This window comes from Carcharhinus amblyrhynchos, chromosome 35 (genome assembly GCF_965287045.1).
Source record: "Carcharhinus amblyrhynchos chromosome 35, sCarAmb.v2.hapA, whole genome shotgun sequence".
Taxonomy (NCBI): Eukaryota; Metazoa; Chordata; class Chondrichthyes; order Carcharhiniformes; family Carcharhinidae; genus Carcharhinus; species Carcharhinus amblyrhynchos.
The window spans coordinates 4,670,091-4,682,483 of record NC_137358.1 but is presented as its reverse complement, the minus strand read 5'-3'; the positions used below and the strand labels follow the sequence as shown (position 1 = coordinate 4,682,483).

At 50.6% G+C, this 12,393-nt stretch overlaps 1 protein-coding gene across 5 annotated transcripts in view; it reads left to right on the top strand.

Moving 5' to 3' along the window:
• The window catches only part of LOC145361782 (liprin-alpha-3-like), a 137,045-nt gene that overhangs the window by 102,904 nt on the left and 21,748 nt on the right, over positions 1-12,393 (top strand). For 4 of the 5 annotated variants that reach the window (XM_080217752.1, XM_080217754.1, XM_080217751.1 and 1 more), the window contains exons 15-20: positions 587-735; positions 2,673-2,839; positions 5,185-5,278; positions 7,822-7,903; positions 10,075-10,275; positions 11,280-11,342. In XM_080217752.1, coding sequence (XP_080073878.1) covers positions 587-735; positions 2,673-2,839; positions 5,185-5,278; positions 7,822-7,903; positions 10,075-10,275; positions 11,280-11,342 — 756 coding nt within the window. The remainder of the gene's footprint in view (positions 1-586; positions 736-2,672; positions 2,840-5,184; positions 5,279-7,821; positions 7,904-10,074; positions 10,276-11,279; positions 11,343-12,393) is intronic. The other variant, XM_080217755.1, reaches the window with a different exon arrangement.

The following is a 12,393-nucleotide window of genomic DNA, read 5'->3' as shown; positions in this document are numbered from 1 at the left end:
AGTCTCTGGGGGATCAGGAAAGTAAATATGTGGGGTTACGGGAATAGGGCCTAGGTGGGATTGTGGTCGGCACAGACCCGATGGGCCAAATGGCCTCCTTCTGCACTGTAGGTATTCTATGAGATGCAGGAAGGATGTTCCTGATGGTGGGGGAATCCAGAACCAGGGGTCACAGTCTGAAGATTTGGGGTAGACCATTTAGGACAGAGATGATGAGACATTTCTTCACCCAAAGAGTGGTGAGGCTGTGGAATTCATTCCACAGGAAGTAGTTGATTGCAAAACATTGAATGTATTCAAGAGGTGGCTGGATATAGCACTTGAGATCAAAGGTTATGGCGAAGAAACAGGGTTAGGCTATTGAGTTGGACTATCAGCCATGATGGTAATGAATGGCAGTGCAGGTTCAAAGGGCCAAATGGCCTCCTCCTGCTTCTATCTTCTATGTTTCTATCTCCTCTGCTGCACTGTTCTAGATTCCAAGCCGTGTAGTGTGCGTGACAGAGGAGCTTGTTTGATTTTTCCGACTGTTGTGTCTTGCTGTCGGTGGATTGTTGTTCCTGACGCTTAGCCTCTCCTCTCCCAGAACTCCCTGACCCGGGAGGACTCCCGCGAGGACAAACCCACCATCCAGTGCGAGACGTCGCCTCCTCCGACCCCCCGGGCGGTACGACTGGAACGGGTCAGCCAGGCTCTGCAGGCCAGTGTTCTGGATGAGAACCGGGAAGTGCGCAGGTGGGTAACAGACCAGAAGAGAGGAGGCTAAGGAGTGAACTGATAGATTTGATTTATTATTGTCACTGTATACAGTGAAAAGCATCATTTCTTGTGTGCTATACAGACAAAGCATACCGTTCATAGAGAAGGAAAGGAGAGAGTGCAGAATGTAGTGTTACAGTCATAGTTAGGGTGTAGAGAAAGATCAACTTAATGCGAGGTAGGTCCATTCAAAAGCAGCAGGGAAGAAGCTGTTCTTGAGTCGGTCAGTACGTGACATCAGACTTTTGTATCTTCTTCCGGACGGAAGAAGGTGGAAGAGAGAATGTCCGGAGCGCGTGGGGTCCTTGATTACACTGGCTGCTTTGCCGAGGAAGTGGGAAGTGTAGACGGAGACAGTGGATGGGAGGCTGGTTTGCGTGATGGATTGGGCTGACGGGTGATCTTATAGAGGTCTATAAAATAATGAGGGGCACAGATCAGCTAGACAGTCAATATCTTTTCCCAAAGGTAGGGGAGTCTAAAACTAGAGGGCATAGGTTTAAGGTGAGAGAGGCAAGCCTTAAAGGAGATGTACAAGGCAAGTTTTTTTATACAGAGGGTGGTGGGTGGCTGGAACTCACTGCCGGGGGAGGTAGTGGAAGCGGTTACGATAGTGACTTTTAAGGGGCGTCTTGACAAATACATGAATAAGATGGGAGTAGAGAGATATGGTCCCTGGAGGGTAGGGGGTTTTAGTTCAATCGGGCAGCATAGTAGGTGCAGGCTTGAAGGGCTGAAGGGCCTGTTCCTGTGCTGTAATTTCCCTTGTTCTTTGTTCTTAGAGGTTTAAGGTGAGAGGGGAGAGATGCCAAAGGGTCCAGAGGGGCAATTCTTTCACTCAGAGGGTAGTGAGTGTCTGGAACAAACTGCCAGAGGTGGTAGTAGAGCTGAGTACAATTTTGTCTTTTAAAAATCATTTAGTTACATGGGTAAGATGGATGTAGAGGGAAATGGGCCAAACACGGGCAATTGGGACTAGCTTAGGGGGTTAAAAAAAGGGACGGCATGGACAAGTTGGGCTGAAGGGCCTGTTTCCATGCTGTTAAACTCCAAGACTAAGTCTGGTCAATGTTGCAATGTAGGAAAATGCAGCAGCCGGTTGATGCACAGGGTGATCCCACAGACAGCAGTGTGGTGATGACACAATAATCTGTTCTTTGTGTGATGTTGGCCGAAGGATGCCAGGAGCTGGTGACTTCATCAAAGCAGGGCTTTGGGTTTTTTTTTCCATTCACCCCAGCAGGCAGCTGGAACCTGGGCCCTAAAGATGGCACCTCAGACAGTGCAGCACTCCCTCGGTACTGCACTGGATTGTGGTGCTCTGATCCTGGAGGGATTCACTAGCCACGGCGCTGCCCACGGAACCTGACGTGGCTGACGCTCTAATTCTGTAACATAAATTATAAAATTAATATTTTTATTTCACAAGAGTACCCCCAGTTTCTTGGGTTGTGGTTCCATGGCTGGCCAGTTGGTGGCAGTGGCACTGAGGGAGGCCTTGTTGGGAGGTGCCAAGAAGCATCACCCACAGTATGATGTAGAGAGTCACACGGTAAGGGACTCCAGAAAGAAGCAGCCTGGAGCAGCGTTGTGCATGGCAATATCTGGGATCTGCGCAAAGTCAATGATTAACGGTAAATGCTTCATATATAAAATAAAAGCAAGTTATTGAAATCTGAAACCAAAACAGATAATGCTGGAAAATCTCAGGAAGTCTGACATAAGAACTAGGAGCAGGAGTAAGCCATCTCAAGCCTGCTCCACCATTCAATAAGATCATGGCTGATCTTTTCGGGGACTCAGCGCCTCTTAGGCAGGAAGTGTCAGGGTGTGGAGGAGGGGGAGTGTGTGTGCGGGGATGGCGGGGGGGCTTCTAAGTGAATGAACTGACAGTATTTGTGCGTCTCCACCAGTTTGTCAGCTTTCCAGGATGGTCCTGGCAGTAGCAGCAGCAATAGCAGCCAGGATTCCCTTCACAAAGTCCCCAAGAAGAAGAGCATCAAGTCGTCAATCGGCCGCTTGTTTGGCAAAAAGGAGAAAGGGCGCCTCGGACATGGCGTTAGGGAACCTTCCTCACAAGGTGGGTGTCATGCCGTGTGTAACGCGTGCAATTCTAATGTTAAAGGTGTTCACCAGAGTACCACAGGACTGGTGAATACAATCACCCGCGGTATGATGTCTAGAGTCACATGGCAAGGGACTCCAGAGGGAAACAGCCTACGAGGAGCAGCGCCATGCGTGGCAATATTTGGGATCTGTGCATAATCAATTTAAAGTTAAAGTTTATCTATTAGTCACAAGTAAAGCTTACATTGACACTGCAATGAAGTTACTGTGAAATTCCCCCAGTCGCCTCACTCTGATGCCTGTTTGGGTCAATGCACTCTAACCAGCGCACCTTTCAGAATGTGGGAGGAAACAGGAGCACCCGGAGGAAACCCACGCAGACACAGGGAGAACGTGCAGGCTCCACACAGACAGTGATCCAAGCTGGGAATTGACCCGGGTCCCCTGCGCTGTGAAGCAGTCAGTGCTAACGACCATGCCGCTCCTCATGTTGGCCAACTCTAGCTGTTCTTGCATATGTTAAGTAAAATGTTAGTTTTGTTTTGAATTTCTGGCCAATTGTGACATTTGCAGCCTGCAAGAAATGGCTGCCTTGCTAACTGATACTGAAATTTGAACTGTAAATAGTTTTTACGCACAGATGCAAACATTTATTCTTTCCTTGGGATAAGGGCTGGGATCAACCCAAGCATGGAATAAATGTTAGCATCTGTGCTTAGTGTTTGAAGGTTCAGATTTATTTGATTAATTTCAGCCACTGTAGTGAAGAATTGTTCACCACTGTGCCACCCAATGATTAACAATCAATGCTTCATATAAAATCAGAACAAAACACTGCGGATGCTGGAATCTGAAACAAAAAATGCTGGAAAAAGGGATGGCCAACAGATGCTGCCCTAGTGATGCCCACATTCCAGTAAGGAGTCAACCTCATTGCAGTGGGTCTGGAGTCACAACAGGAGAGAACCTAACCATCATCCCATGACATTGTAAGGGGCATTATCATTGCTGAATCCCCCACATTCAACATCCTGGGGGGTTACTGGATCCAGCCATATCAATACTGTGGCTACAAAAGCACATCAGAGACTAGGAATCCTTCAGCGAGTAACTCACCTCTTGACTCCCCAAAGCCAGTCCACCATCTGCAAAGCACAAATCTGAAGTGTGATGGAATGCTCCCCACTTGCCTGGCTGAATGCCGTTCCAAAAGATTCAAACTCTGCTCTGAGAGCATTAACCTTGATCTCTGGATTACAAATCCAGTGTCAGTCCTACTAGGCCACTGCTTCCCCAGAACTGCACACAGTACTCTAGCTGTGAACTAACAAGCATTTTATACTTCTCCATCACAATCTCCCTGCCCTTGTATTGTATACCTTGGCTAATAATGGCAAGTATCCTATGTGCCTTCTTAAGCATCTTACCTAACTGTCCTACTGCCTTCAGAGATCTATAGACATGCACCCCAAGCTCTTGCAAAAAAAAAGACAGGCTTATTGTTTATGTTTAGGTTGAGGGTTTTGGAGCTTTCAGCCAACCTTTAGAGAGACAGAGAGACATATCTTTCTTCTTTCAGAATCAGGCAGTAACTGCTTGTTTTAAAAGATGAAAGAGGCACTATGTTTTCCCAGCAAGTTTAGTTCCTCCGATTAAGAACATGACCCTCTCCCTGTCAATCAATGTAATCAAAACTCGACTCTGAAACCTCAGGGGAAACCTAAGTGAACACAAATGCATTAGCCCTGCTTAAACAAACACCCCAGTTACTTGTCCTGTTCTCCCAGCTACCAATGTAAAAGATTTCTTAGACAAATTGGAACCCTGCAAAACAGATCTGAGTTTTAAACATACCCCTTATAAGAAATATATATATATTCCTTCAAGGCACAGTGTCATTACACTGTACCACTAACTGCTGTGTGGAGAATGGAACTGCATACATGCACTGGAACCCCACACACAGGCTAGATCCTCGGGAATATGTGAGCCTGCTCCTGGCTGGTATATCTCTCTCTCTCTCTCTCACCTGCTCGCTCGCTCTCTGTGCTTGCTCTCTCTCGCTTTCCCTCTCACTCCCTTTCACACTCCCTCTCGCTCTCCCTCTCACACTCTCTCTTGCTCACTCTCTTGCTCCCTCTCTCACTCCCTCTCTCTCTCTCTTTCTTGCTCTCTCCCTCTCTCTCTCTCTGTCGCTCCCTCTCTCCCTTGCTGTCTGTCGCTCTCTCGCTCTCCCTGTTACTCGTTCTCTCTCTCACCCTCTCTCTGGCCCGCTCTCTCTTGCTCACTCTCCTTCTCGCTCTCTCGTTCGTACCCAGCTATAGAAGGTTAACCCATTGTGTCTTGTTTTCTCTGTAGCCGGAACGCCTGACACAGAGATATCCTCTCAAGATCCTCTGGGACTGTCGAAACTTGGGGGGCCGGTGGACAAGGACAGGAGAAATAAGAAAAAGTAAGTTTCCACCGTACTTTTAAAGTTGGTAAACTTAATTCTTTTTGGGTCCTCGTAACCATTTTTCTGCAGAGAATTCTGGGGGCGATTCTCCCAAAAAAGTTTGAAGTGCTGAATTCACGGGGTAACAGATGTAAATCGCGATTGTTTTTTTCAGTGGGAGTTCAGACTCGAATCTCCCTCATTCTCCCACCAGCAGGCCCTGTCCCCCACACCGCCCCCGGACCCCTGGGGCATGGGCACTTTGCCCCTTGGGCAGTGCGGGGTGCACAGTCTGGCAGTGTCCCAGTGCCCATGCCCTGGGGGCACCACCACCCCCCCCCCCCCCCCCCCCCCCCCCCCCCCCGATTGCCCCACCTTAACTCCAGCGGGGTCATCCCACTAGTTCCCCGAAATTGGAGAACTAATCTGAACCTCACGGGAGTGAAATTATACTGGTGGGGTGGGAGGTGCTGGCGGGCCTGGAGACTTCAGTCCTGGGCTCACTAATCACATTGAAATAACATTAAAATAAGAGTTAAATCACTTACCGGCTGTTCCCGCCGGTTTCCAGTGCGGTCCCAACTGCACCAGAAATGGGGATGGACACAGAGCGAGAAGAGACGCGCGAACCCCACAAATCGGCCCACACAAGATTCTCCCGGACCACGTCACAGAAGAATTAGCACAGCGCGATGGGAGAATTGCCTGCCTAGTCTCTGGGCCAGTGTAACCCCAGGAGTGCGGTGAACACTGTCTGTGGGCCAGTGTGAGCCCAGGAGTGCGGTGAACACTGTCTCTGGGCCAGTGTGAGCCCAGGAGTGCGGTGAACACTGTCTCTGGGCCAGTGTGAGCCCAGGAGTGCGGTGAACACTGTCTCTGGGCCAGTGTAACCCCAGGAGTGCAGTGAACACTGTCTCTGGGCCAGTGTAACCCCAGGGGTGCGGTGAACACTGTCTCTGGGCCAGTGTGAGCCCAGGGGTGCAGTGAACACTGTCTGTGGGCCAGTGTGAGCCCAGGAGTGCGGTGAACACTGTCTCTGGGCCAGTGTAACCCCAGAGCGCAGTGAACACTGTCTCTGGGCCAGTGTAACCCCAGGAGTGCAGTGAACACTGTCTCTGGGCCAGTGTAACCCCAGGAGAGCAGTGAATACTGTCTCTGGGCCAGTGTAACTCCAGGGGTGCGGTGAATACTGTCTCTGGGCCAGTGTAACTCCAGGAGAGCAGTGAACACTGTCTCTGGGCCAGTGTAACTCCAGGGGTGCGGTGAACACTGTCTCTTGGGCCAGTGTAACTCCAGGAGAGCAGTGAACACTGTCTCTATTCTGCTCAATGACTATGAAACCATTGCCAATGGTTGTAAAAACCCATCTGCTTCATCAGTGTCACAGAATTCCTAGAGTGTGCGGCAGGGACAAGTTGGGCTGTAAATCTCTATGACTCTCTGACCATTGGGTCTACACCGACCCTCCAACAGAGCATCTTACCCTGGCCCCATCCCCATAACCCCACATATTTACCCCGCTAATCTTCCTAACCTACACATCTTTGGACTCTAAGGAGCAATTTAGCACTGCATTGTAGCACAGTGGTTAGCCCCAGCACTAGGGACCCTGGTTCGATTCCTGGCTTCGGGTCACTGTGTGGAGTTTGCATGTTCTCCCCGTGTCTGTGTGAGTTTCCTCCGGGTGCCCCGGTTTCCTCCCACAATCTGAAAGATGCGCTGGTTAGGGTGCATTGGCCGTGCTAAATTCTCCCTCAGTGTACCCGAACAGGCACCAGAGTGGGCAATGTGGTGAGCTGATAGGCCTGTTCCTGTGCTATGGTGTTCTATGTTCTATTGGATTAAACCAATTAGAATCCTTCAGTGCAGAAGGAGGCCATTTGGCCCGTCGAGTCTGCACTGACCACAATCCCCCCCCAGGCTCTAGCCCCATAACCCCACATATTTACCCTAACTGGTTCCCCTGTCACTATGGGGCAATTGAGCATAGCCAATCCACCTAACCCACAGATCTTTGGAGCGTGGGAGGAAACCGGAGCACCCGGAAGAAACCCACGCAGACACAGGGAGAATGTGCAAACTCCACACAGACAGTGACCCCAGCCAGGAATCGAACCCTGGACTCTTGGTGCTGTGAGGCAGCAGCGCTAACCACTGCCTAACGTGCGACTCCAGACCCATAGCAATGCGTCTGACACTTAAAATGCCCTCTGAAATGGCCTGATGGAACACCCAGTTTAAGGGGCAATTAGGAATGGACAACAAATGCTGGCCCAGCCAGCAACAGCCACATCTCATAAAAGGATAAAAAAGAACGAAACAAAGTCCACAGAAAAAGTACTTGAATTTGGCGACAGCAGCACTAACCCCTGTGCCACCGTGCCACCCTATTTACAGACACGGGAAGAGTGTAATATTCATTCTGTGGAAGAAGGCATGGGTGCAGGATAAAGGCTGGCAGAGATCAGTTGGGCCGAATGGCCTGTTGCCCTCTGCAAACCCTTGGTGCTGTCAATTTTGAGAGTGCGTCCTCAGTAACAGTTTGGAATCTTGCTTTGCAGGCACGAGCTGCTGGAGGAGGCTTGTCGTCAGGGCCTACCGTTTGCCTCCTGGGACGGGCCTACAGTCGTGGCTTGGCTCGAGGTGAACACATCTCTTTTCCATTGATATATCTCGTGTAAGGGAGGAGGGTCGGAGGCTGACCACTCTGCATTTGAAGGGATCCCCAAGTGGTGCCATTTTTAACAACTATGAAATATCCCCAAGGTGTGGGCATTGCTGACAAGGCCAGCATTTATTGCCCATCCCTAATTGTCCTTGAGACATCATTTGTGACCCACCTTCTCGAACCACTGCAGCCCTGCGGGGTGACTATGTTCTCACTAGGGAGGGAGTTACAGGATTTTAGAATCCCTACAGTGCAGAAGGAGGCCATTTGGCCCATCGAGTCTGGACTGACTCTCTGAGAGTGTCCTACCCAGGCCTTATCCCAAAAATCCCATATATTTCCCTGACTAATCCCCCTAAACCACATATCCTGGGACACTAAGGGGCAATTTAGCATGGCCAATCCACCTAACCCGCACATCTTTGGACATTAAGGGATAATTTAGTATGACCAATCTACCTAACCTGCACATCTTTGGACTATGGGAGGAAACCGGAGCACCCGGAGGAAACCCACATAGACATGGGGAGAATGTGCAGACTCCACACAGGCAGTGAACCGATGCCACTTCCTGGCACTGTGAGGCAGCAGTGTTAACCACTGTGCCACCATGCCACCCTATCAGAACATAATAGGAAAACATAAGACTATGAGACATAGGATCAGAAGTTAAACTAAAGGTGGTAAATTTAAGATTCTCACTGCGCGGAAGTAGTGAGAAGGATTAGTTTTATACAGGGGGTGGTTAGAATACACTCGGGCTGACAAGTGGCAAGTAACATTTGCACCACACAAATGCCAGACAATGACCATCACAGTGACCCAAACCAGTAATCGAATCCAAGTCCCTGGCGCTGTGAGGCAGCAGTGCTAACCACTGTATCACTGTGCCGCTCATATCCACCGTATACAAGGCACAAGTCAGGAGTGTGATGGAATTCTCCCCACTTGCCTGGAGGGTGCAGCTCCAACAACACTCAAGAAACTCGACACCATCTAGGACAAAATAGCCCACGTGATTGGCACCATATCTACAAACATTCAATCCCTCCACCACCACAGTAGCAGCAGTGTGTACCATCTACAAGATGCACTGCAACAATTCACCAAAGATCCTTAGACAGCACCTTCCAAACCCACCACCACTTCCATCTCGAAGGACAAGGACAGCAGATACATGGGGAACACCACCACCTGCGAGTTCCCCTCCAATCCACTGACCGTCCTGACTTGGAAATATATCGGCCGTTCCTTCACAATCACTGGGTCAAAATCCTGGAATTCCCTCCCTAACGGCATTGTGGGTCACCCCACAGCACACGGACTGCAGCGATTCAAGAAAGCAGCTCACCACCACCTTCTCAAGGGACAACTAGGGATGGGTAATAAATGCTGGCCAGACAGCGACGCCCATGTCCCTCGAATGAATGAAAGAAAGAACATGGGATGCCCTATCAGAGTGTAGAATCTGGTCTAGCTTTTTACAAAACAGAGTTTATTTATCAGTTACAAGTAAGTTTACATTCACACTGCGATGAAGAATGAACTTGTGAAAAAGAATAGTTTTAAAGAGAGTGGGGTGACAGTGAGATTTGCAGAGGCTGAAGGGGATAGTTCCTGAGGGTTGACATAGACACAATGGGCCGAATGGCCCCTCTTTGTGCGCTGACAGAACGAGGCAGCAGTGGATGGATACGTTGGAATTTTACATCCCACCTGCTATGGGAATCGGAGCAGATGAAGGGCGGACCATTGTTGACGTTGACATTGGGCAGGATTTTATGGTGTTGGGATGAGCGAGGCCAGGTAAATCTGCCCATAGGTTCAAGGTCAGAGGTCAAAGCAGCAGCAGAGACAGGAGGGAACAGGTTTCTCGGGGGGTTGAATCTGGGGTGCACTGGACCGGGTGAGGTGGAAACGGATTCAATCCAGGTGTTCAAAAAGACATTGGATACTGATCTGAATAAACCAGTCGGGGTAATGGGGTAGAGCTGGAGGACTGGGACTCAGTTGGATGTACAAAGAGCAGATTCAGACACAACGTGATGAATGGGACAGAGGTGGGGCGTGTGTCGGGGAACTTGTCTATAAGGTGCTTGGTGTGGATTTATCAGGAAGCTGTTCCCATCTCTCTCTCTCTCTCTAGCTGTGGGTGGGGATGCCCGCCTGGTACGTGGCCGCCTGTCGTGCCAACGTGAAGAGTGGCGCCATCATGTCCGCCTTGTCCGACACGGAAATCCAACGTGAGATTGGCATCAGCAACCCTCTGCACAGACTCAAGCTGCGATTGGCCATTCAGGAAATGGTGTCGCTGACCAGTCCCTCGGCACCCACCGTGTCGCGGATGGTAAGGGTTCTCACTGCCCAGCCGGGCACTCCCCAAGCACCAAGTCCCACAAACTGAATCCACACCCACCATTCATGGGAACGCATGCTTTACAGCACTGCCCTCTCTCCCCCTCTCTCTAACTCTCCCTCTCTCTCTCCTTCTCTCTATCTCTAACCCTCTCTCTCTCTCTCTCTCTCCCCCTCCCCCTCTCTCTAACTCTCCATCTCTCTCTTTCTAACTCTCCCTCTCTCTATCTCTAACCCTCTCTCACTCTCTCTCTATATCACTGCAACCACCTCCCTTTCTCTCTCTCTCTGACCCCCTCTCTCCCTACCATCCTCTGTCTCTCAGTGACCACCCCCTCCCCATCTGTCTCTCTCCCTCTCTCTCTCTATCTGCAACTCCTCTTGCTGCGACCCTCTGTCTCTCTGCAATCCCCCCCCACAATCCTCTATTTCCCTGCGCTCCTCTATTTCCCTGCGCTCCTCTACCTCTCTGCGACCCTCTCTCTCCCTGGGACCTTCTCTCTCTCTGGGACCCTCTCTCTCCCTGCGACCTTCTCTCCCTCTGCGACCTTCTCTCCCTCTGCGACCCTCCTTGCGAACAATGCCTCTCCTTGTGAACCCTGCCTCTCCCTGCAACCTTCCGTCACTCTCTCCCTCTCTCTCTGTCTCTCTCTCTAGAGCCCCCTTCCCCACCGCCTTTCCCTCTCTCTCTCTCTCTCTCCTGCACTGGCCTCTTGACCACGCCACCCGCCCCCCCCCCCCCCACCTCCCCACTTCTCTCCCCCTCCCCTTTGTCCCTCCCCCCCTGTTCTATCCGGCCCACACTCACTCCTGCTCTCTGCCCGGGTATGTTTTCGAAGGCAGTGTGCAGAATATCCGTTCGGAGCCATGTTTTATCTCTGTCTCATTTTTGGGTGTTGTAATGTTTCTGATTCCGTGTCCCCTTCTCTGTCTTGGCCGCCTCTCTTCTCCCTGACCTCCAACCCCTGACTGGGCCACGCTGCGTCCTGTGACCAGAACACGGGCAACGTGTGGGTAACACACGAGGAGATGGAATCCCTGACGGCATCGACCAAAACGGTGAGTGCCAACAAGCCGTCACCTCCATTGATCTTCGGCTGCGTGCCTTCACGGGCTGATTATGGGGGACTGTTCACACTGGGAAGGCCTGAAGCCTGGCAGTCCGTTGACCAGAATAGGAGCAGGAGTAGGCCATTTGGCCCCTCAGGCCTGCTCCCCCATTCAATAAGATCATGGCTGATCGGATGGTGGTCTCAATTTCACTTTCCCACCAGCCCCGAGTAGCCCTTGGACTCCCTTGTCCCAACCCCCGCCCCCTTGCCCTCTGGGGAAAAGAATTCCACACCTTCTGAGAGCAAAGATCTCTCCTCATCTCCATCTTAAATTGGAAACTCCGAACGTTCCCCTTGCCCCAGTCTCTCCCACACAAGAGGCAACAGCCTCTCGGTATCTCCCCCCATCCCTGTCACGCTCCCTCAGGATCTTATTTATCTCAATAAGATTACCTCTCATTCTTCTAAACTCCAGTGAGGCCCAACTTGCTCAGCCCATCTTCAGAATGTAACCCTTTCATCCCAGGGTGTGGTTTAGGTCCCCACATCATTGGTACGTTTTGAGTTAAATCCCATTACTTACCCCGGGCCTTCCCACTTTGTTATGACCCCGATTGTTTTAAATGCACTTTGAAGCCACAAGGATAGAAACCAGATGAGTACACGATGGCACAGTGGTTAGCACTGCTGCCTCACAGCACTAGGGACCCGGGTTCAATTGCCGCTTGGTCACTATCTGTGTGGAGTTTGCATGTTCTCCTCGTGTCTCATGGGTTTCCTCCGGGTGCTCTGGTTTCCTCCCACAGTCCAAAGCTGTGCAGGTTATGTGGATTGGCCATGCTAACTTGTCCCTTAGTGCCCAAAGATGTGCAGGTTAGGTGGATTGGCCATGTTAAATCGCCTCTTAGTGTCCAAAAGTGTTAGGTTAGGGGGATTGGCCATGCTAAATTGTCTCTTAGTGTCCAAAGATGTGTAGATTAGATAGATTGGTCATGCTAAACTGCCCCTTAGTGTCCAAAGATGTGCAGGTTAGGTGGATTGGCCATGCTAAATTGTCT